The sequence below is a fragment of the Ambystoma mexicanum genome, chromosome 9 (assembly GCF_040938575.1).
Source record: "Ambystoma mexicanum isolate Mex_15411 chromosome 9, UKY_AmexF1_1, whole genome shotgun sequence".
NCBI lineage: Eukaryota > Metazoa > Chordata > Amphibia > Caudata > Ambystomatidae > Ambystoma > Ambystoma mexicanum.
The window spans coordinates 92,905,201-92,928,702 of record NC_090931.1 but is presented as its reverse complement, the minus strand read 5'-3'; the positions used below and the strand labels follow the sequence as shown (position 1 = coordinate 92,928,702).

General features: G+C 44.3%; 2 protein-coding genes across 2 annotated transcripts in view; both read left to right on the top strand.

The window, feature by feature from the left end:
- Nucleotides 1-4,133: 4,133 nt before the first annotated feature.
- Nucleotides 4,134-23,502, top strand: part of LOC138487692 (nicotinamide N-methyltransferase-like) — a 69,072-nt gene continuing 49,703 nt past the window's right edge. The window contains exons 1-2 of the mRNA XM_069614217.1: nucleotides 4,134-4,372; nucleotides 8,164-8,371. Coding sequence (XP_069470318.1) covers nucleotides 4,219-4,372; nucleotides 8,164-8,371 — 362 coding nt within the window. The 5' untranslated portion in view covers nucleotides 4,134-4,218. The remainder of the gene's footprint in view (nucleotides 4,373-8,163; nucleotides 8,372-23,502) is intronic.
- Nucleotides 8,246-23,502, top strand: part of LOC138487693 (nicotinamide N-methyltransferase-like) — a 208,342-nt gene continuing 193,085 nt past the window's right edge. The window contains exon 1 of the mRNA XM_069614219.1: nucleotides 8,246-8,371. Coding sequence (XP_069470320.1) covers nucleotides 8,347-8,371 — 25 coding nt within the window. The 5' untranslated portion in view covers nucleotides 8,246-8,346. The remainder of the gene's footprint in view (nucleotides 8,372-23,502) is intronic.

The window sequence follows — 23,502 nt, the reverse complement described above, 5'->3', positions numbered from 1 at the left end:
CTCTTGGTACGACTCTGACTTGACTGAGATTAAATACAAGTGCAGGGCTGCGGGACAGAAATGGGGTTCTTCAGGTGCACCCTTTGACAGGCTGGCCTGCCACCTTCAGCAAAGGCAATATAGACTGCATCCGGTGTGGTGTGGAATATTTAAGACACAGAGGGGTGAAGCCACTTGTTAGTGTTGACAAAGTGTGAAAGCAACCTGCATGATGTAAGAAATGTCTGTCTTTGAATATTGTAAAAAGGTGAAATATTACAGCAAAAAACTTTTAATCAACATTAAACAGTAAAACATACTCACATTTACATATTGAATTTACATTTCCAAATGTTTCTCATTTTTACATTTACACTTCTTAATATAAAATGTTGTCCATCAAACTGGTGGACGTGTGTGATTTTTATTTGCATAGAGGGACAGAGGGCTGGTCATTGCATTTATCATACCACATCATATGATGTCATAAGTAACCCCAAGTTTAAATGGGGTTGCACCTGTCTTTTTAATTTTCTGCAGCTTTGTCGAATCATGTGTTCTTTGAAGGTTGGGGGTTTTAGGTGACCTATGAGCCGAAAATGTTGCATTGGAGTACAGAGAAGGGGAAATGGCATATGAGGAGTAACAAACAGCCTGGAGGTGCAGTATGGTTATTTGCCCACCCATTGACTGCCCATGGCCATGCTAATCGCTATGGCCATTTCTGCCCAGTTCCTACCCCTCCCAAAACACTTCCTCATGTGAACTCTTTGAGCTCGCCTTAAACAATCCTTTGCACCAAACGTTGCACTCAAAGTGCCTGCCAGTTGTTTTTCACAGCAGTTTTCAGATAGTTAATGAATTAATTGGTGTTGTAAACCTGCTACTGGTGTAATACAAATAGTTTAACCAGGTCTGTCTTTAGCCACTCGATCTACAAGAACTGTGCGTGTCCTTCACTGAAGTCCTGTTAAAAACAAACATTGGCAAAGCCTCTAGTTTTGGATTGTATATAAGTATTAGTGTTTGCCTGGCAAGTGCCTTTCCCATGTCTACACAAACACTCCAACTATTGGCATTGCCAATGCTTTTTTTTTTTACTTCCTCTCTTTTCCGGTTTCTTTTTCCTTTTCATGCATTTTGCAATGAGCTATTTTATATGTCCTTTCCATGCACATGTGCTTTTATGCTGTTATCTATCTTCTTCCTTTCCTTGGCTCCCCTTTTCTGCCCCCTTTTCCCCAGGATGTTTGTGTTTGTTGCCATTGTATTGTTATTAGCTCTCCTTGCTGCCTTTGCAAGACATACCAGTTGTGTTTGTAGGCACACTTTTACTTTGGACGGGATGGGTTTTTGGCAATGGAGGCCTTATCATCCTACTGTATAATAAAAGGCCAGATGTGTGTTTGTCCTAAGCCATCATGCGCAGTAGAGGCTGCCCGAAAGCACAGAAGGCAATGTGCATAGCTTCACCTGGTGCACAGCTAGAAGGAGCTGTAGGCTTAGGATCCTTAGTGTTCCAATGTGCATAGCTTCGCCTGTTGTCACAGCTAGAGGGAGCTCTAGGCTTAGGATCCTTAGTGGTCCAATTCGCATAGCTTCACCTGTGGTCACCGATAGAGGGAGCTGTAGGGATTACCATGTCCATTCGATACGCGAAAACAAACGACGGAGAAGAATCAAGCAAACAGAGATAAACAAGACGCCTAACATAAATAGTGAGAAAAGAATGCAAACTTAACGCAGATTTTATTAGAAAAAGATGAAATCTTAAGGATTGATTCAAACACATGAGTCAAAACGAATTATAAACATATGCATTCAATATTCCCTCCTGAGGAATCATTACACATGATGTGGAAACACCTCTAGAGGGATTGATATAAAAGAGGGATTGATATGAAAGAAAGAAAACCCCTTTTTTGAGTGATTGATAAAACTGTGAAAAAAAACAACAAGGTATTGGTATGTAAACAAACTGTGAACACAACAGGAAATGTGAAAGTATTGGTGACAACATTATTGTGAAAGCATTGGTGATAACATTGGAAATGTGAAAGAATTGGTGAAAATATTGGACTGTGAAAATAACAGTGAAATTACTGATGAAAATTGCAAAACAAACTGCAAATAAGAAATAATACATATCAAAATGATTTTTTTTTATGTGCATCACCTACGGGTACTTGTTATCTGTCAATAATTACTTTTCCTATATTGGGCAGCATCAATGCCAACAAGTACTAGAATGGTGCAGCAGACCAACACATAATGATATCCATTAATAATAAGGGATCTCACTGCCAGGTATTATAAGGCTGCAAATCTAAAATCTGCTTAGAGGGAACTGTAGGCTTAGGATCCTTAGTGGTCCAATTTAGATAGCTTCACCTGTTGTCACAGCTAGAGGGAGCTGTAGGCTTAGGATCGTTAGTGGTCCAATTTACATAGCTTCACCTGTTGTCACAGCTAGAGGGAGCTGTAGGCTTAGGATCGTTAGTGGTCCAATTTACATAGCGTCACCTGTTGTCACAGCTAGAGGGAGCTGTAGGCTTAGGATCGTTAGTGGTCCAATTTGCATAGCTTCACCTGTTGTCACAGCTAGAGGGAGCTGTAGGCTTAGGATCGTTAGTGGTCCAATTTGCATAGCTTTGCCTGTTGTCACAGCTAGAGAGAGCTCTAGGCTTAGGATCCTTAGTGGTCCAATTTGCATAGCTTCACCTGTTGTCACAGCTAGAGGGAGCTGTAGGCTTAGGATCCTTAGTGGTCCAAGTCACATAGCTTTGGCTGCTCTCACCGCTAGAGGGAGCTGTAGGCTTAGGATCCTTAGTGGTCCAATTTGCATAGCTTCACCTGTTGTCACAGCTAGAGGGAGTTGTAGGCTTAGGATCCATAATGGGCCAATTCGCATAGGTTTGGTGGTTGTCACAGCTAGAGGGAGCTGTAGGCTTTGGATCCTTACTGGTCCAATTTGCATAGCTTTGCCTGTTGTCACAGCTAGAGGGAGCTGTAGGCTTAGGATCCTTAGTGGTCCAATTTGCATAGCTTCACCTGTTGTCACAGCTAGAGGGAGCTGTAGGCTTAGGATCCTTAGTGGTCCAAGTCACATAGCTTTGGCTGCTCTCACCGCTAGAGGGAGCTGTAGGCTTAGGATCCTTAGTGGTCCAATTTGCATAGCTTCACCTGTTGTCACAGCTAGAGGGAGCTGTAGGCTTAGGATCCATAATGGGCCAATTCGCATAGGTTTGGTGGTTGTCACAGCTAGAGGGAGCTGTAGGCTTTGGATCCTTACTGGTCCATTTGCACAGCTTCACCTGTTGTCACAGCTAGAGGGAGCTGTAGGCTTAGGATCCATAATGGGCCAATTCGCATAGGTTTGGTGGTTGTCACAGCTAGAGGGAGCTGCAGGGTTAGGATCCATAGTGGTCCTACTGTTTCAATGAAAACCTGCACTTTGGCCCATGTATGAAGGCCTTCACACTAGTACTCTCCTAATTTAATGAGAAGCCTATGTGGAAATTAACAGCACCCTTACCCTCAGGGAGTGTTTGAAGACATGCACTGAACCACCGCCGGGGAAGGGAGGTCTGTTGGCCTCAGTGGATCTCTTGTGTAATATCCAGGGTTGGACTGGGGCATCCAATTGTCTCGGGAACCAATGGAAAAGTGGGCCACCGTTGCAAATGGCAATTCATTCCTTTTGTGACAGACTGTTTGAGTAGTACCCAGGGACGAGGGTTTTGATAACATGTTAAGCAAATTGTACATTTTTAAAGAATATTTATTCAGTAACACTGGTCAAAACTACTAGCCGCATGGTGAAGCAGCTCATGAAACTGGCCACATGGACCAAAATAGCGTCCCACTTTGACCAAACAAACGGCCCCACACTGGCATGTTTTTGTTTTTGGTTCGGGCATTGCCCTGTTGCCCTCTACGCCAGTCCGAGCCTTTCATATCCACTATGATGCTAATTGCCAAACTTGATGCAGAGTACAAACTGTTCTCCTCCTGCGCCAGCTGTTTCCCCCAATGCTTTTGGCAGCGCGACTGGGGTGCTTTGCCAGGGTTCTGAAGACATGTGTGCTTGGAACATTGTTTTTCTCATATGAAAATGAATTGCGAAATCTTCACGGCCTGCCAGAGGAAGGCTTTCAAGCTCAGGGCCGGACTCGTGTGTATAGGAGAGGTTGTGGAGGGATAGTCACAGAGCACATTTGCAAACAGCATCAGTAGAAGATGGCGGTGCCTTTCACTGACAAGGACTTCTACAGTCAGAATTTCAATCCCAGAGCGTACCTTGACACATATTACAGTGAAAGTGCCGGAGCACTTGTAAATGATAAGTACTTGGAGTTCGTGCTGAAGCAGCTAGCGAAAACGTTCACTGCAGGTTAGTGCAGTTTTTGGTACACTTTACTTGTGTCTTAACCAAATGTAACTTTATAAATTATATATGTGTTGTCGCATCTGTTTCTTGCACTGAATTCCTGTGAAAAACAAGCAGTTGGAAAGCCAACCCTCTTGGCTCCCATATAGGCATTAGATGGGCAGATGCCAGTCCCTGCTATCATCAGGGGTGGACTGGGAACCAAAAGTGGATGGAACTGGAAATAATTTTGAAAGGGGCCTGTGCAAATGCAGTATTTGCATTGTGGAGAGGAAGGAGGCGGCAGAATCTTAAGTTACGATCTGCCCCTCCTCTCCGTCATAGAAATTAATCAAAATGCTGCCTAAGAAACGAAAAGTGTAAAAGCCTTAGGCAAGGCAGTTACGCATTTTGCTTATGTTACGCAACATTGAACAGGAGTTCCAATATGTTTCTGGGCATTTCCCCGTTTCAGCCCCCACCCCTTTTACCACCAGGAGCTGGAAACCAAGGCATGGGTGAAGTCACGTTCTCTCTACAAAAAAATGCCCTCCTTCTGCAGCCAGGTCCCTCCAATATGAAGCAAGACCTGTGAAATAGATGGGGTATAAATCACGTGACTGTTCAACAAAGACCTGCCCACAATGCATCCAACCATTGACTGCACGAATCTGCAGGAAACCGCAGGGCACGTGGCCAAATAACTCCCAGTCCACGACAAAAGCGTTTTAGCAAATTGGGAATTCCTAGCTCTAAAAATCTCTGCAGTACCTGCTTTAAGAATTTTATGATGAAAAAAAAGAACTACCAAAACAGAAGCTTGATGGCTGTATGGTTTTGAATGAATCATAACCACTGGCACTGCTCGGGGCAACATCCGGACCATTGTTTTTCAACTGGTCATGGCATTACAGAATAGGACAGACCACACAAATAGCAGACTGGGAACCACCACAAAACGGGTAGCCAGGCCTGAACTGCTAGGTCACATCCCTTCTGCACAAGACCATAAAGCAACCCCACACATGTTTCAGCCATATTGAGCCTTGTCAGTGAGGTGTATCTTGGGTTTGCAGACATGGACATCTCAGGGCACACGTCTGGGCATACCCGTCCCACCTGCAGTGACTGCAGCAAAGGTGAAGTGGAATGAATGGCTGAAAGGTTTGGAGTAAATCATACCCTCTTACATTGCTCTGGGCACAGAAGCGGAAAGATCATGTGACCTGGCATTTTGGGAAACACTACCCTTTTTGGGGTGGGAATAACCCTGAATTTCATATCATGTTTCATTCCCCGTCTATGGAGGGGAAACAAAACACCCCTAAAGAGCCAGGCTCACCCTATTGCACAATAAAGACCCGTTTTTGGAATTGTTGGCTATTTTTAAGTTTTCACTTGGACTGTCTGGAGTTTTTAAACATAATGTGCTATGCGGTTGCTCTTGAGTGTCAGTCTGGCTGCAAGGCACACACGGCTTACTGTTCTCCTAGATTGCCTTTTAGAGTTTAATTTGGGTATTTATTGAGCATGCACCGAGGTTTGGAACGAACCGAGCGCTGCACATGTGTAGGGTTCACAGGCATAAATGACAATGCTATGCTGCTTATATGGTGCTTTCACCAAAGCACTGTAGAGAGAACATACTTGCAAACAATTATCGCCCAACTGAAGTCGGTCCTCATTTCTTGATATCGAAAGGATGGAAGGCTGAGTTGGTCCTGCCGACCCTCAAACCTGTGACCCGCAGATCACACTCAGATCTCAGCAGCGATCACTGAACCCGCTGAGCTATCCTACATATCTTAGAGGGGTGAACCATTTTTACAATCAAGCATTAAGTCCAGAATGCAATTAAAGCTGCTGGAAATGGGTAATATGTACTGGTACTGGCAAGCATGCTGAGGGGTTTGCAGTTGGAATACTTGGTGGAATGCAAAGGGTGCTCACCAGGAGGGATGGTGGGATGGGTGGCTACAGGGACGTGCCTTGTGGGGTGCTCCCTGAAGGGTTTCTTTTCTGAATTGATCGAGGCCAGAGGAGAGTCAGATGTTGGAGGGTTTAGCGTTATATGATCTGACAGAGTATGTGAAGGAAGGTTGCCAGGGGGATGTTGGGATGCGTGGCGTCAGGGACGTGTCTTACGAGATGTGAAGAAGGTGCGGTCCCTGTAGGAGGGGTCTTGCTTTCTTTTATGAATAGAATGAGACTAGAGGAGAGTCTGGTGTCGGAGGGTTTGGGGTTATATGATCTGACAGAGTATGTGAAGGAAGGTTGCCAGGGGGATGTTGGGATGGGTGGCGTCAGGGACGTGTCTTACGAGATGTGAAGAAGGTGCGGTCCCTGTAGGAGGGGTCTTGCTTTCTTTTATGAATAGAATGAGACTAGAGGAGAGTCTGGTGTTGGAGGGTTTGGGGTTATATGATCTGACAGAGTATGTGAAGGAAGGTTGCCAGGGGGATGTTGGGATGCGTGGCGTCAGGGACGTGTCTTACGAGATGTGAAGAAGGTGCGGTCCCTGTAGGAGGGGTCTTGCTTTCTTTTATGAATAGAATGAGACTAGAGGAGAGTCTGGTGTCGGAGGGTTTGGGGTTATATGATCTGACAGAGTATGTGAAGGAAGGTTGCCAGGGGGATATTGGGATGCGTGGCGTCAGGGACGTGTCTTACGAGATGTGAAGAAGGTGCGGTCCCTGTAGGAGGGGTCTTGCTTTCTTTTATGAATAGAATGAGACTAGAGGAGAGTCTGGTGTCGGAGGGTTTGGGGTTATATGATCTGACAGAGTATGTGAAGGAAGGTTGCCAGGGGGATGTTGGGATGGGTGGCGTCAGGGACGTGTCTTACGAGATGTGAAGAAGGTGCGGTCCCTGTAGGAGGGGCTTGCTTTCTTTTATGAATAGAATGAGACTAGAGGAGCGTCTGGTGTCGGAGGGTTTGGGGTTTGTGAAGGAAGGTTGCCAAGCGGATGTTGGGATGGTTGGCGTCAGGGACGTCGCTTACGGAATGTGAAAAACGAGTTCCCAAAGTTTGCCTTCTTTCTATAAACACTGGAACATATTAGGAAACCATTGCAACATGACAAGTTCAGTTAGACATATTATATAGGTACCAGGGCAAGAACTGCTCTAGTGCAAAAAGATACATCTGCACTGCATTTTTGCACAAGAGAAAAGATTGTCCTAGTATTAATACCATTAAGTATTAGCACTAGGGCACACTTTGCCCTGGTGAAAAAATGCATCGACATGTTTGTTTTGCCCTGGTGCTTATAATATGCCAAACTGCACTTGTCATGGTGCAATGGTTTTCTAATGTGTCACAGTGCAAACGTTCTGTAATGGGGCCCAGGTCTCTAGAACTGACACGTGGAAATGTTCCTCATGCATTCCCAGAGTTAACAGCACAGTGGCCATCTTCACATTGTGCAGGTGCCTCTGGCATCCAAAAGTACAATGTAGACAATGTAGACATTCTTGAAGAAGCAGACACTCTACCTTTACGCATGCATTCACTCAGTGACAACAGAACTGTCCACACTCTCAAAGAATGATCTCACTGCCCTTCAGCCTTCAACCACCCTATATTGTGTAACCAGTGCACTGATGTTGAAAGAGTGCAATGTACCATGCTGCAGATCATGTGAGGCAACATATGCTGGGTCAGCTATTACGTGTGCACTTGAAAAGCCATTCATTCTCAAGCCAAGGGTCTGGCATCACTCTGAACTCATTTATGGTGTTGCTAGAGGAAATATTTGATGGAAGCAACCTTCCAATTGTGTTACGTGCATTTTTTCTTTCATTTTTAAAACCAGGTGTTGTGGAAGGAGACACCTTGATGGATATTGGCACAGGTCCCACCATCTACCAGCTACTATCAGCCTGTGAAGTCTTCAAGGAGATCATTGTTACGGACTACTCTGCCATATCCCGGCAAGAGTTTGAGAAGTGGCTTAAGAAGGACCCAGGATGCTTCGACTGGAGCCCCATTGTGAGATATGTTTGTGACCTTGAAGGTCAGAGGTAAGACTTCCAAGGGATTTGTTTTGACACTACCTTTGCTTTTCATTCATGCAGCCCATATTCAGCTTGTGTATCAAGGAGCTCCTATTCCTTGGAGGTATAGGCTATTTTAGGATGTGGTTACACCTGTTCTCATCACAGAGTGCGGGTCATCATGCGTCAGTCACTGTACATTGCTGTTGCAGCTGTTAGTGAGCGATAGCTGGGAGCATCATAATGTAGGTGGGGATGGGTGAGGCGAAGAAGAATGAAAAGAAATGTGACAAGGCGCCTACATGCATGGGGAAGAGGGATAACCGTGATTGGGGACAATGCTCTGTGTTCAATGATTGTAACATGGCTGTAGTGTGCCTGGAGACGGTGATGTGATGCTAGGAAGCACAGGAGGATGTTTTGCAATATGAGTTGCCAGGGTAAATAGACCCCAATCCATCATCAACATTATTGTTATTATTAATATTAATATTCATTATTATTTTTAAATCACCACATGCCCATAAACCTCAGAGAACTAAAGGAAAGAGAAAAATAAAGCAGAAGCACAGTACATATGAGAGATCAGCAACCAAGAACAGACCAAGAAGCAAAAAGAAATCTAGCCCGGAGCAAATACGTAGCTCTTAAAGAGGAAGTTATCACAGGAATTGTATTGGCCCAATCGATCTGGCATGTATTTTTGAGCATACATAGATAGATCCTAAAACATGTTCCAGTCCATCTTACCTTTGTTTTTCTCACATTTGCACATGCGAAACTCACAGGTCGGGAACCACCATCTTGTGCTAATCTTATCCATTGATCCATCACCCTGAGTTCAAGTGCCCTCACAGCAGTAATTCAGATCGCCCACCCTGCAAGCTAAAATCGCTAGTCAAAACAATATGTTCCAACTATTCTCATGACGTTCGTGGACAGTGTATGATATGATATGGTATGATATGATAGTTTATTTATATAGCGCCTATACCTAATGTGTTTCAAAGCGTACTAGGCCTGACGACATTTCAGATAGTGCTGCGGGGGGAGAACAAGTAAGGGGTGGGGAAAGGAGACAGACAAGGTTGCTATAATACTAGATCCAGGGACAATTCTGATAGAGTAAATGCATAGAAAAAAGTAAGGGGCGGAGATAGGAAAGGGCAGAAAGGGAGAGGAGGTTAGAACAGACAGAAAGTAAGCAGTCAAAAAGAGTGGAGAAGCAAGAGGGGTGAGCAAATACAATTGCAGAAGTCATTAGTAACACATAATGTTGCAAGCCAGGATACAAGATGAAGATGGGAACAGCATGAATCAGGGCCACCATGAGTACAAGAGAGTTAAGAAAGGGTGACGCACTGTGAATCAATGAAGTCCATAAAAGTAAAATCCAGCATTGGCCACAAGACGGTAATGGTGAAACCAGAATGCATCAAGACAGACTCCTGTAGAAGTAGGCTGCAGGGGCAAGGGGGAGCAGGTCAGAAGAATCAAGCAAAACAGGCAACATCTGTGTGCGAGAAGGATGGGGGGCACAAGGGAACATCACGGGGGGACTAGAGGGGGTGTGAATAGCCTGTGGGGACAGAGGGAATAAACACATGTTGGTGCATGCTTACCTGCTGTCTGAGCAGGGGGTCAAGCTCTAGGTCCAAACAGGAATTGCCCTTTTCTACATAGCCAAACGTACCCTGTGATCACCTACATCATAACGTTACATAATGCAAATCCAGGAAGATCAACACACACATCCACACAAAGCATGAAAGTGCCCTTTCTGTTCACAAAAAGAAGTAAACATTGTATACTTTTAAGAAAATACTAATAGTCGGGAATGTAACACATTGTTATATTTTCAACTTGATGCTCAAAATAGAAGATTACATCCACGACAACATTGAAAACATGGCATGCTTCAAATTGTTTCCAAAACTGTCAACTTCCATCAAATCTACCAATTGCTTTGCTCGATCAATAATTCCATGTTTTTGCATTGTGAAATCAAAGTTCTGTATGGTTAAATCTAATGCACTTATTTATTTGTTTACTATGGTTACACAGTAACCTTTCCAAAAATGTTATGTGAATAAATCATACAAACTTTACATATTCGTACATCCATGTTGTCCAGCATTTTACAAAAAATGTCCTTAAAATCACTCCATAGCAAATAATTTCATCATATAAATAATACATAAGAAAATTAGATTGAGTATTTTTCAAAACAAAGGGGGGGTCTGGGAATCTCTCTACCAGCACAAACACAGCCCAATGACCTGTTCTTGGGTGAATGACCCCTGGGAGTGACTCTATCAAGTCTTTAGCTCACTGTCCCTTTCACAGAGAAGACATTTCCCTGCATATCTGTCTTTGTCCTGCCCAGGGGCATTCCAGCACCAAAGTGCTAGGCAATTCTCCTCTGAACAAGAGTACCAACAGGAACCCCATACACGTGTTTCAGCCCTGTTGGGCATCATCAGTGAGGTGAAGCTCATCCTCTCTAAGAACAATGAGCAAGGGGTCCACGTCTGGATCGCCCTGGTAACTTAGGGTTTGACATAAAGTTAATTTATGTAAAACAAAGGGGGGAAAGTATTTTTCAATCCTATACCATAACCACTAGGAACAAACTGAAAAACTTTCATAATAGAGTTAGATTAACCATTTCTTCCATCGCGGTATTCGGGGGCCCAGATCTCAAGGCACTTTCTTTGAGATGATATTGATTAATCCAATCTTACTTTTAAATAATCCTATACCAAATATAACCAAAAGCACACTAAAAAAAGGCTAGAAATACAAAAATGTCCATACTTTTAAAGTAATGATAACTCAGCCTGCACTTGCAATTTGCAAGTATCCCTTGGAGGACGTACTACTGCCAACTGCAATTTGAGTCTATTGCCATGAAGCATCTCTAGCCACAGGATTTCAAGAGCCACATTTGCTGTATTAGGGACACATTGGCTACAACCGTTTACACCTTCCATTCGTAAACCATCACATTCAGGCAGAATATGCTTCAATGTTTCTAGAAATTCTGCTTGCTTACAGTATCTGCATGCAGAGAGATCGCAACTATTGCCCTCTCTAATGACAATCATTTCACCAGTTTTTATCACTTTAAACCAGAAGCGCGTGAAATCCTGTCTCCAAAGCCTATCCGGAAATTTCAAAAGGTATGCTTCAACAATGTGACGCAAGATGTTTATGGAACTTATATTGGGATACATCTTCCACTGTCTGATTCCAATCAAAGGGTTGTAGCAGATTCTTCACTTTCAAAGGATTGGATATAAGGAATTCCCAATCTACCCAGAACTTCATGCACTTTCCGCCTCCATATCACGCAAATACAACCAAACAGCAGAACCATTCTGGAGGCCATGACCCATAATTGCGTATAAAGTAGAATTTGCAAGTAGTCAACTTTCTATGAAGAGAACATTGTTGCCATTCTGCGACACTTTAAGTAGACATGATGACCCAATTGCTAAGACGGCATTAGCCTAAGCTTGCTGATTAACCCCCCACCCTGGATTGCACTAGCCCAGGCCCGTTACCTACAATCTGCCATTGCCTTTAATCAGCCCACTGTTGTACTGCTCTAGACTATGTGTGACGTCTAGCCTCTGCACCAATCCACACCTGCCTATGCCTGTTACCTATAATCAGCCAGTGCCTAGTGATTAGCCTATTGTTTGTACTGCTCTAGACTATGTGTGACGGCTAGCCCTACACACCAATCTGTACCTGCTTATGCTTGTTACATACAACTAGCCAGTGCCTAATGATCAGCCTACTGTTTGTACTGCTCTAGTCTATGTGTGATGACCAGCCCTATGCACCAAATTGTACCTGCCTATGCCTGTTTCTACTATCAACCAGTACCTATGACAAGTCTACTATTTGTTTTGATCTAGCCTATGTGTGACACCTAGTCCCATGCAGCAATCTGCACTAGTCTACTATAATTAGCTTTGCATAACAATCTGCCTTCTGCCTTGTATTGCACTTGCATAGGCCCACTTAATCAGCCTATGTGTGACTACATGCCTATGACATAGATTGCAATACCTCCAGTTCAACTATCAGCACTGGCCAATGACAGCCGTAATCCCTGGTTGACTATCAGTCCACCAATCTCGAGCAACCTGAAGACTTACATTAGTTGAGAAACATGGTCCACAATAACACCCAGTGGACCATACATTCCCTTCTGATAGTAACTATCTCCCTACAGACTATAGCCTCCCCAATGACCAACATCAAGAGCGCACTCTGTCGTTTACCGGCCAGAAATAATAGACTAAGAACTAGACTATTCTGCCTCTATGAGCCTAGAAGTAGCAAGAATATGAATCCTCACCGTACCCTTAACAACTACGCCCGAGGGCTTGAATCTGCATTCACTACAGTCAAAAAGACTCTAGTCAGAAACTCGAGCATAGCAGCCTAACCTCCAAACAAAAGTAAAATCACAACTAATCCACCTAAACCTACTCTCAACAGACCACAGGACCCCAGAAATATGACCACGATTTTCAGAGCTCTAATTAATGCCAGATCATTGGTGGCTCACGCCTCTGAAATAGCTGACCTGATTTCCTTGGACGACCTTGATATTCTAGCTGTCACTGCATCATGGCTGCACGATGCAGCTGGCCCAGCCTTAACAATAGCAATACCTGACAACTACCAAATACTTAGAGCAGATAGATCTAATGCTAGAGGTGTTGTCTTAGCACTTATAGGTAAAGCCAACCTCGCCATGCGACTCATGCCACCACTCCCACTCAAATCCTGTGAAATGCTCTTTGCCAAACTCCCAATCTCCAATTGTCGCACTTTAACTATTTACCTACTATACAGACCTCCAGGCCCTATCGGTACCTTATGAGGAGGATATCTCCAGCATTCTTACCAATAACACCAAAGACTCCTCCCAAATTCTACTACTGGGTGACTTTAACCTCGGATTTAACGATCCTGCGGACAAAAATACTCAGGCAGTAGCTAACATCCTTGCAGAACAAGGACTGACCCAAAGAGTATCCCTACCGACCCGTGTCAAAGGGAGGACTTTAGATTGGGTGGCAGACCTGAACTGGCAAACCTCTATCACCACGATCATCCCTCAACGGTGGACTGACCACCATCTGATTGCTTTCACCCTAGAAATAAATAGACAACTGGCCAGAGACAATGCCATGGCACGACCCCTGCCCACCAGAAGTTTAAAAAAATCACAGCGGAAAGGCTATTCCCACACATCCTACCTTCTCTCAACACACTCTCAAACGCCTCAGACCCTAACGTCCTTGTTGAGGGTTATACCAATACTATGTCCAAGGCCCTTGACATCATTGCCCCCCCCAACCCCCTGAAAATGTGCAAATTCAAAAAGTGTGCACATCTCAATGCCTGGTTCACTCCACAACTCAAAACCCTTTGACTCCAAAAAAGGAAACTAGAATCTATTTGGTGACATAATCCTACAGATGACAATAAAGTACAATTGACTGACTTTGCAAACAACTACAAAAAGGAAATCATTTGCACTAAAAAAGAACTTTATAACGAAAGAATCACCAATTCAAGTTCCAACACTAAGGAACTATTTACAGTTCTACGAGAAATGGAATCCCATGTCCCGCCCACAGACAACGTGCCTAAGGACAAGCCTTGGTGCACAAACATACAAAATGTGCTAGCTAACAAAATAACACTTCTCCGAAACAAGATAGCCATTGAAAAAGCTACCCTGCCCAATCCTGAACCACAATCCACCAATCCAACTAAACCTGCCAGCATCTTAGAACCTTTTCGATTCTTCAAAATATCCATCCTTGAAACTGAAAAATTGATCTTATCTTTAAAACCATCTAACTGCAAGGATGTCAACTGCCCCGCCCAAATAATCAACGATGCAGCGAGAGAACTAGCACCATTAATTGTGAAATTAATTAACTCCTCTTTCACATCTAATAAGGTCTCTAGTAACCTAAAAGAGTCCTGGGTCCTACACCTGAGAAAAAAAAAAACATACCCTGGACCCCTCCATCCCAACAAATGACAGGCCCATCCGCAGGGTGCCCTTCCTTCTCAAAATAATTGACAAAGTAGCTTACTTACAAATTCAGAATTACCTTGAGGCCAACCACCTGCTAGGGTGCCGCCAATCGGGCAATAATTGACCTAAAACACAAATTGATGAGCTCAAGGAAAAAGGGAAAACTGCTATGCTTCTCCTCCTGGATTTGTCAGCCGCCTTTGACCTGGTTGACCATGAAGTTCTGTGCAAACACCTGGCATCGGCGGCCCACTTCTCGATTGATGCCATAGCATGGGTTTAATCCTTCCTAAACAATAGAACAATGCACTTTTTCTCCCCATCGGCATCTGCAGACCCTATCCAGACTACATGTGGCGTTCAACAAGGATCGCCACCATGTATAATATATTTACAAAGCCTCTGTTTGACAATTTGGACAGGCTGGGTATCACCCACTCTAACTATGCAGATGACACCCATATCCTTATTCCACTTTTGGGCAATTACGGTGAGGACACGGCTTTGGTAAATAAAATGTACCTCCTCATTCAGGCATGGATGCCAACCCACGGCCTCTGTCTGAATGACAACAAAACAGAACTTCTGATTCTTGGATCGGCCAATAGCCTAAAAAAGCTGGACACCAACTACTCTGCCTTCATCATAGACGGTATCACAATCAAGGTAGTCAAAGAAGTAAAAACTCTAGGTTTTTACCTTGACTCCACCCTATCCTTAAGCAAACAGGTAAACTCCCTGGCATCTTCAACTGCCTACACATGTTAACTCATCAGGGCGTGTAGGCCATTCCTATCCAAAGCTAGCTGCATTATCCTTGCCAAAGCATTACTACTCTCAAAATTGGATTACTGTAACGCCCTATACTTAGGTGCAAACAAATACATACTAGACAAGATCCAAAGCCTCCAGAACAATCCGCTAAGAACTGCTCTGAACGTACCTACTAGAGAACACGTATCAGAATTCAGAAAAGAACAGCATTGCTGAAGATCAGTGATAGAATTCTGCTTAAAACAGTTGCCCTCACGTTTAAATGCCTCAACAATGCTGCACCTCTATACCTATCAGAGAGAATCTCTAGGAAAACCTCTACCCGCCCCTCGAGACAGGCAAATTACTTCTCTCTGAACTTCCCTAAATTTAAGTTAAAAACTTTCCCAATGAAAGCTGCCCAATCATGGAACGCATTACCTTTCACCCTCAGGGCTGACCAATCCTTCCTCAGCTTTTGACGTAACACTTTGAACTGGCTACACACCAATGACATATGATCCATACTCTACTTACACTTTATATTTGATGCATGTACCCACTCATAATGCCTTTGTATTCCTCTTTGAATGTTTTCTGCTGCTCTCTGATTGTATTATGTAACCTATGTAACCCTCTCCCCACGTAACCCTTTCCTGTCCAACCTGCAACCTAAGCTTTAAGTATTCTTGTATTCGTTGTGCCCAGTTACCTTCGGGTTCGGTGCACCCTACAAATCAATAAACAAACAAACAAACATGAGCCCAAGTTCATAACGAAGGGCTGAGAGTGGAACACATTTTGGAAAACATTTAAAGATAGCTTTTAAAATTCTAGGCTCATATTTTGACCTTTTATTTCTACACCACAGCGGAGCAAACTCGAGTCAGTAACAAAGCTGAGCAGTAGTCTTGCTTCTATAAAGGTGCAAACAAGGAAGATCTGAGTATTTACTAAACATAAAGTCCATTTTTCTCAGCTGACATTAAAGAGGAGCAACCTTCTTTTCAAGATATTCACGAAACATACCTTATTACTGGTCTCCCAAGTAACTTTTCATGATTCAAAAACCATGATAATTTAATAGGGCTTTTCCTATAGGATAGATATACAAATACAGTTTTCTTGTTATTGATTAGCAGTGAATTCAACACAGTATATTTCTTAAATACACTAAGAAGTCGTTGGAGGCCGAGAGGCGTGTGATCATACAAAGTAACATCATCAGTATAAGCAGTCCAACACACACTCTTTCCTTCACCTTTGGGTGGAGCAAAAGCCGTTGTTTCCTCCCATGTCTAAAATGTAAAAATTAAAGACAGTTGGTGCAAAAATGCACCCTTGTCTAAGTCCATTACATTCTATTATTCTAGTGCCTTCATGAAGATAATAGAGTATAGAGAGTAAAGGGGAGGGCATGCCAAGCTGCTATAACTTGGACCACAGGATAGTTCTATCGATAAGATCAAATTCTGACGTAAGACCAATAGAGGTAACATATCAGCACATTTCCTGATTTCCATGCATTCTCTTGCATGATAGAGATCAAAAGGCCTCCAGCATCTGTGCCAACATTCCGCCTAAATCCAAAATGGAAAATAGACAGAATGCCATGTCCATCCACTCCTGAATATGTTCCAAAATAATGCCGGCAAAGATCTTAAACTCTGCATCCAATTACGAGGACAGGCCCTATCACCCATCTTGTAAATTGGAACAATATAGGAGAGATGCCATCTATCAGGAATAGTCCTTAGAGACAATATGTCCTTGAAAAGTACATATAAGATTTTTGACCAGAGTTCAATATTTGCCTTCAGTACCACATTTGAAAGCATGTTAGGGCCTGGGTCGCAGGAGGGAGAGCTGCAGGAGATTAGATTTTTAATAGCTGCCTAGCCAAAAACAATATTCCAGGGGCAGCATCATATGTTCAGAGGTACTAGCCACTCCCAAGCAGAGGGGCATAAAGTTGCCAAAAATGTCCTTCCCATGCCTTTGGTCTAATAGTAACCATTTGTGCTATTGTTTGGAGTTCTGCTTGTCTATTTACCAAGGCCCAGAACTTGCGTGCACTGAAGTCAGATAGAGATGACAACATTACTTTGCCATCGTTCTGGTAGAGTTTTACGTGTAATTGTTTTGCTCTATTTTTCCATTAAAAAAAAAAAAAGTACTAGAGCAGGAATGGAGTCTTTCTGAGGGGAGATGTTGTGAATTGCTCTTAATTCCTTGTTCCTTACTTTCTTAAGGTGTCTCATTGCTTCACAGTAGGAATGTGGATGGTTCCTGCTGGGCATGCTGCATTGCTTACCTCCATACGTATCCCTCACTGCAGATTCGAGATAGTGTTTGAAGGCTTTATATGTATATAAAGTAAAATTCTTGCTAAATTCAATATTCTGAAAATCATGCATAAAAACCTTATTTACTTTCTCAACGTTCCCTTTATGCCATGTGATACGATTGCAGGACTTACTAATATCCAACCTAAGTGGGAAATGGCCACCGGTGGAATTAATAAGGTCCAAAAGAAAGGTCACCTTAAGGATTTTGTGATCACTTTTATGTGTGGGAATTAGAATACATTCTTTGACAAGGTTGAAAAAAAAAACCCTCAGTAGCATAAACGTAATCTATAGTTCAGTGAGAATTTCCATTGGTCCAGGTGTGGCCATCACTGGTCGAGTTTAACAAATAATTCACACAGTACATGCCACGATCTTCAAAAAATTGAAACCATATCTCACCCTGGATGCGTTTTATGGTGCCACCCCCATATCTCACTCTGGATGCGTTTTATGGTGCCACCCCCATATCTCACCCTGGATGCGTTTTATGGTGCCACCCCCATATCTCACCCTGGATGCGTTTTATGGTACCACCCCCATATCTCACCCTGGATGCGTTTTATGGTACCACCCCCATATCTCACCCTGGATGCGTTTTATGGTGCCACCCCCATATCTCACCCTGGATGCGTTTTATGGTGCCACCCCCATATCTCACCCTGGATGCGTTTTATGGTACCACCCCCATATCTCACCCTGGATGCGTTTTATGGTACCACCCCCATATCTCACCGTGGATGCGTTTTATGGTGCCACCCCCATATCTCACCCTGGATGCGTTTTATGGTGCCACCCCCATATCTCACCCTGGATGCGTTTTATTGCGCCACCCCCATATCTCACCCTGGATGCGTTTTATGGTGCCACCCCCATATCTCACCCTGGATGCGTTTTATGGTGCCACCCCCATATCTCACCCTGGATGCGTTTTATGGTGCCACCCCCATATCTCACCCTGGATGCGTTTTATGGTGCCACCCCCATATCTCACCCTGGATGCGTTTTATGGTGCCACCCCCATATCTCACCCTGGATGCGTTTTATGGTACCACCCCCATATCTCACCCTGGATGCGTTTTATGGTGCCACCCCCATATCTCACCCTGGATGCGTTTTATGGTGCCACCCCCATATCTCACCCTGGATGCGTTTTATGGTGCCACCCCCATATCTCACCCTGGATGCGTTTTATGGTGCCACCCCCATATCTCACCCTGGGTGCGTTTTATGGTGCCACCCCCATATCTCACCCTGGGTGCGTTTTATGGTGCCACCCCCATATCTCACCCTGGATGCGTTTTATGGTACCACCCCCATATCTCACCCTGGATGCGTTTTATGGTACCACCCCCATATCTCACCCTGGATGCGTTTTATGGTACCACCCCCATATCTCACCCTGGATGCGTTTTATGGTGCCACCCCCATATCTCACCCTGGATGCGTTTTATGGTACCACCCCCATATCTCACCCTGGATGCGTTTTATGGTACCACCCCCATATCTCACCCTGGATGCGTTTTATGGTACCACCCCCATATCTCACCCTGGATGCGTTTTATGGTACCACCCCCATATCTCACCCTGGATGCGTTTTATGGTACCACCCCCATATCTCACCCTGGATGCGTTTTATGGTACCACCCCCATATCTCACCCTGGATGCGTTTTATGGTGCCACCCCCATATCTCACCCTGGATGCGTTTTATGGTGCCACCCCCATATCTCACCCTGGATGCGTTTTATGGTGCCACCCCCATATCTCACCCTGGATGCGTTTTATGGTACCACCCCCATATCTCACCCTGGATGCGTTTTATGGTACCACCCCCATATCTCACCCTGGATGCGTTTTATGGTGCCACCCCCATATCTCACTCTGGATGCGTTTTATGGTACCACCCCCATATCTCACCCTGGATGCATTTTATGGTGCCACCCCCATATCTCACTCTGGATGCGTTTTATGGTACCACCCCCATATCTCACCCTGGATGCGTTTTATGGTGCCACCCCCATATCTCACTCTGGATGCGTTTTATGGTACCACCCCCATATCTCACCCTGGATGCGTTTTATGGTGCCACCCCCATATCTCACTCTGGATGCGTGTTATGGTGCCACCCCAGTGAGTATATGCTTTTTCCACTCGTTTATTATCCTTATTAGAAGTGTCCTCACTAGAGCAATTCCCTACTTTAGTTCCCATTTCCGAATTAAGATGACCCAAAATAATAATATTCAATTCAGAGCAGAGTTCTTGACATTCAAGAATAACAAGATCAATACATACTATAGTCTCTTTTAAATCAGAATCTGGGGACCAGTATATATTGACAATCAGTAGATATGCTGGAAAGTTCAGTTTACTAAACTCAAATAGGACAGCGATGACCCCTCTAATTATGTAACATTTTTTCAGCGTTTTCCCTTGGAGATCATTTCTGACCACGATCAAGAGCCCACCTGAAGGTCTGCCTTTTGATTTCTTTGTAGCAAGTTCCTGAAACCATCCAGAGAAAGCACATAGGTAGCCCAGGTTTCTTGTATACAGACAAAGCTTCAGGTTGAGAGTTTATTACACATTTCAATGGATTATTTTAAAAACCATGATCCCTGGAGTTCCACGAGATCAGGCTGACCTCATTTGATGCTAAGAGTTCTCCTTAAGCCCCTGGATTTTAGAGATAGATTCTGTTACGGTCAGTGCCAGCTATCTCAATTCCACTTCTCTAGAAGATCCAGCAGGCTTAATGGATTCCTCACTTTTATCAGTAGTTGGATTTAACATGTTTCCAGGGATTTCTCCCTGATCACCTCCCCCTGATTTAGGGGGACCTAGGCTATCATTCAACAAATCATACCCAAATCTGTTAAATGATTCACCCTCTGAGAGAACAAGCTCATAAATAGCTCGCAAATGAAATACAATCCTAACAAAATTGAATCTAACAGGGTGAATAAAATCAATTAACTTGATATCCCCAGATGAAAAGAGGGATAGACAGGGAATCTCATTAAAGAGAGACAGGATCCTTCCACGAGTAAGGGAATAGGCTGCTCCATTAGGAAGCATGTAGTTTAAAGTAACACTAGGATCATCTATAAAATGAGGCTGTCTCAACATCCCCCTTCAGTTGAATATTGTGAATTGCTATCTGATTTCTTGGCTCCCTTTGTGTAACATCAGCTCTGTCAAATTCCCCATTTCTGTTGTCCATATAACCATCCTTCCACTCCCTGTTATGATGTATTCTTCCTACATCTTTGGACCACCCTGCATTCATTGCACCAGATCCCTCTCTTATTAAGTCATAAACTGCATATACAGATTTTTTCTCGTCATTGTTATCACCTGTTCCATCTCTCGTAGATTTGCAAGCTACATTCACTGATGCGTTTTTTCAAAAAATGACAATAAAATGATGTACAAAGAAGCCTGTGGATTTTTCCTTGTAAGAGCTAGGAACAAATGGTTTACTGTGCTGAACTCCCCGATTTCCTGGAAACGAAAACAAATTATTTTGATGTGGTTATCAACCATTTTGTGAGAGGTAGGCAGTTTTGGCCATTTTTGCCAATTGGACATGCATGGACGGAATGGAAGAAAAGAGTAGGAAAGCCGAATTGGAGGACAGAAAGGCATATAGTTCTGAAAAGTAGACAAAATTCCAAGTTTAGAAAGGGGTGATTTGCGTAGGTCGGGCAACAACTAGGTATGGGAAAATGCCATAGATTGGGGGAAAAGCGGGAAAATGACTGGAAAAAAAAGGGATGTGGCGGACATGGTTGGCTTGGTACTGCAATGGCTTCTATGAATTTTGAGAAAAGCAATGCTCTGCTACATTCCCCCGACTCTTGCAGTTAGGAAAGCACACATTTTTTGTAGTGTTTTACAAAACAAGCAATACCACAAGCCAAACACTGAGCCATGGTACGCAAGAGTTTTATGCTTATGGCCTGAACAGACGCACTTAGCATGTGTAAATCAGGAAAACGAATGTGGTGAGGAACGGCAAGCATACTTTTTTTGAAAGAGCACAGGCAGACCTTTTCAAGGGTAGGTGACTTGTGCTGGTTACAAAAGTGTATGGGGCCTAAAGCAGCGACTACATGTAGGGCACATTTGGGAAATTAAAGGGTTGTGTGACAAAGGGCACCAGCAAATGGATCAAAACCACACACATACAACAAATGTTATACCTTTTCGTGTTCCCACACATGTCCCTATGAAAATGGTACCTCACATGTGTGGGGGCACATACCTGAGGGCAAAGGGGAAAGCCTAAAACACAGGTAACCCCAAGTCTGTTTTGACACGTGAATTTCACACTTTCTGCAGACGGGCACACCATACAGATATGGGCCTCAGGGGTCCAAGCCACCAAGGAAAACAGGGAACCCCATGCATTTCCGAAAAGAGGACACCCGTGGGAATCCGCAGAGGAATGATTTGTGCAAATCGGCCCAGAATTTATTACCCAGACACCCTCGCAAAGGCCGAAATGTGGGGAAAAAAATGCATTTTCCGCTCATTTCACTCGGCGCACCCATCGAAACACGCCGCCAACAACACATGGCCTACCGTTCTGTGTTACTACAGGTGTCCCGTTGAAAACGGCAACCGACATGTGTGGGTGCACCTACCTGGGCGTCAAGGGTAAAGCCTAAAACACAGGTAACCCCAAGTCTGTTTTGACACGTGAATTTCACACTTTCTGCAGACGGGCACACCATACAGATATGGGCCTCAGGGGTCCAAGCTACCAAGGAAAACAGGGAACCCCATGCATTTCCGAAAGGAGGACACCCGTGGGAATCCGCAGAGGTATTATTTGTGCAAATCAGCCCAGAATTTATTACCCAGACACCCTCGCAAAGGCCGAAATGTGGGGAAAAAAAATGCATTTTCCGCTCATTTCACTCGGCGCACCCATCGAAACACGCCGCCAACAACACATGGCCTACCGTTCTGTGTTACTACAGGTGTCCCGATGAAAACGGCAACCGACATGTGTGGGTGCACCTACCTGGGCGTCAAGGGTAAAGCCTAAAACACAGGTAATCCCAAGTCTGTTTTGACACGTGAATTACACACTTTCTGCAGACGGGCACACCATACAGATATGGGCCTCAGGGGTCCAAGCCACCACGGAAAACAGGGAACCCCATGCATTTCCGAAAAGAGGAGACCCGTGGGAATCCGCAGAGGTATGATTTGCACAAATCAGCCCAAAATCTATTACCGAGACACCCACGCAAAGTCCGAAAATTGGGACAAAAAACGCATTTTCCGCTCATTTCACTTGGCTCACCCATCGAAACACGCCGCCAACAACACATGGCCTACCGTCCCCCATTCCCACAGGTGTCCTGATGCAAACGGTACCTCACATGTGTGTCGTTGCTCCTACCTGGGCACCAAGGGAAAAGCCCAAAACACAGGTAACCCCAAGTCTATTTTGACACGTGAATTGCACACTTTCTGCAGACGGCACACCATACAGATATGGGCCTCGGGTGTGCATGCCACCAAGGAAAACAGGGAACCCCATGCATTTCTGAAAAGTGAACACCCCTGGGAATCGGCAGAGGTATGATTTGCGCAAATGAGCCCAGAATGTATTACCCAGACACCCTCGCAAAGTCCGAAATATGGGGAAAAAAATGCATTTTCCGCTCATTTCACTCGGCTCACCCATCGAAACACGCCGCCAACAACACATGGCCTACCGTTCTGTGTTACCACAGGTGTCCCGATGAAAACGGTACCTCACATGTGTGGGTGCACATACCTGGGGCCAAGGGAAAGCCTAAAACACAGGTCTGTTTTGACACTTGAATTTCACACTTTTTCCAGACAGGCTGTAAACACTATGGGCCTCATTACGACCCTGGCGGAGTGGGTTTACGCCAGCGTTATTCGCGGCGGACCCGTCCGCCCTACTACGAGTTTCCGTAGCGCCATGGAGCGTTT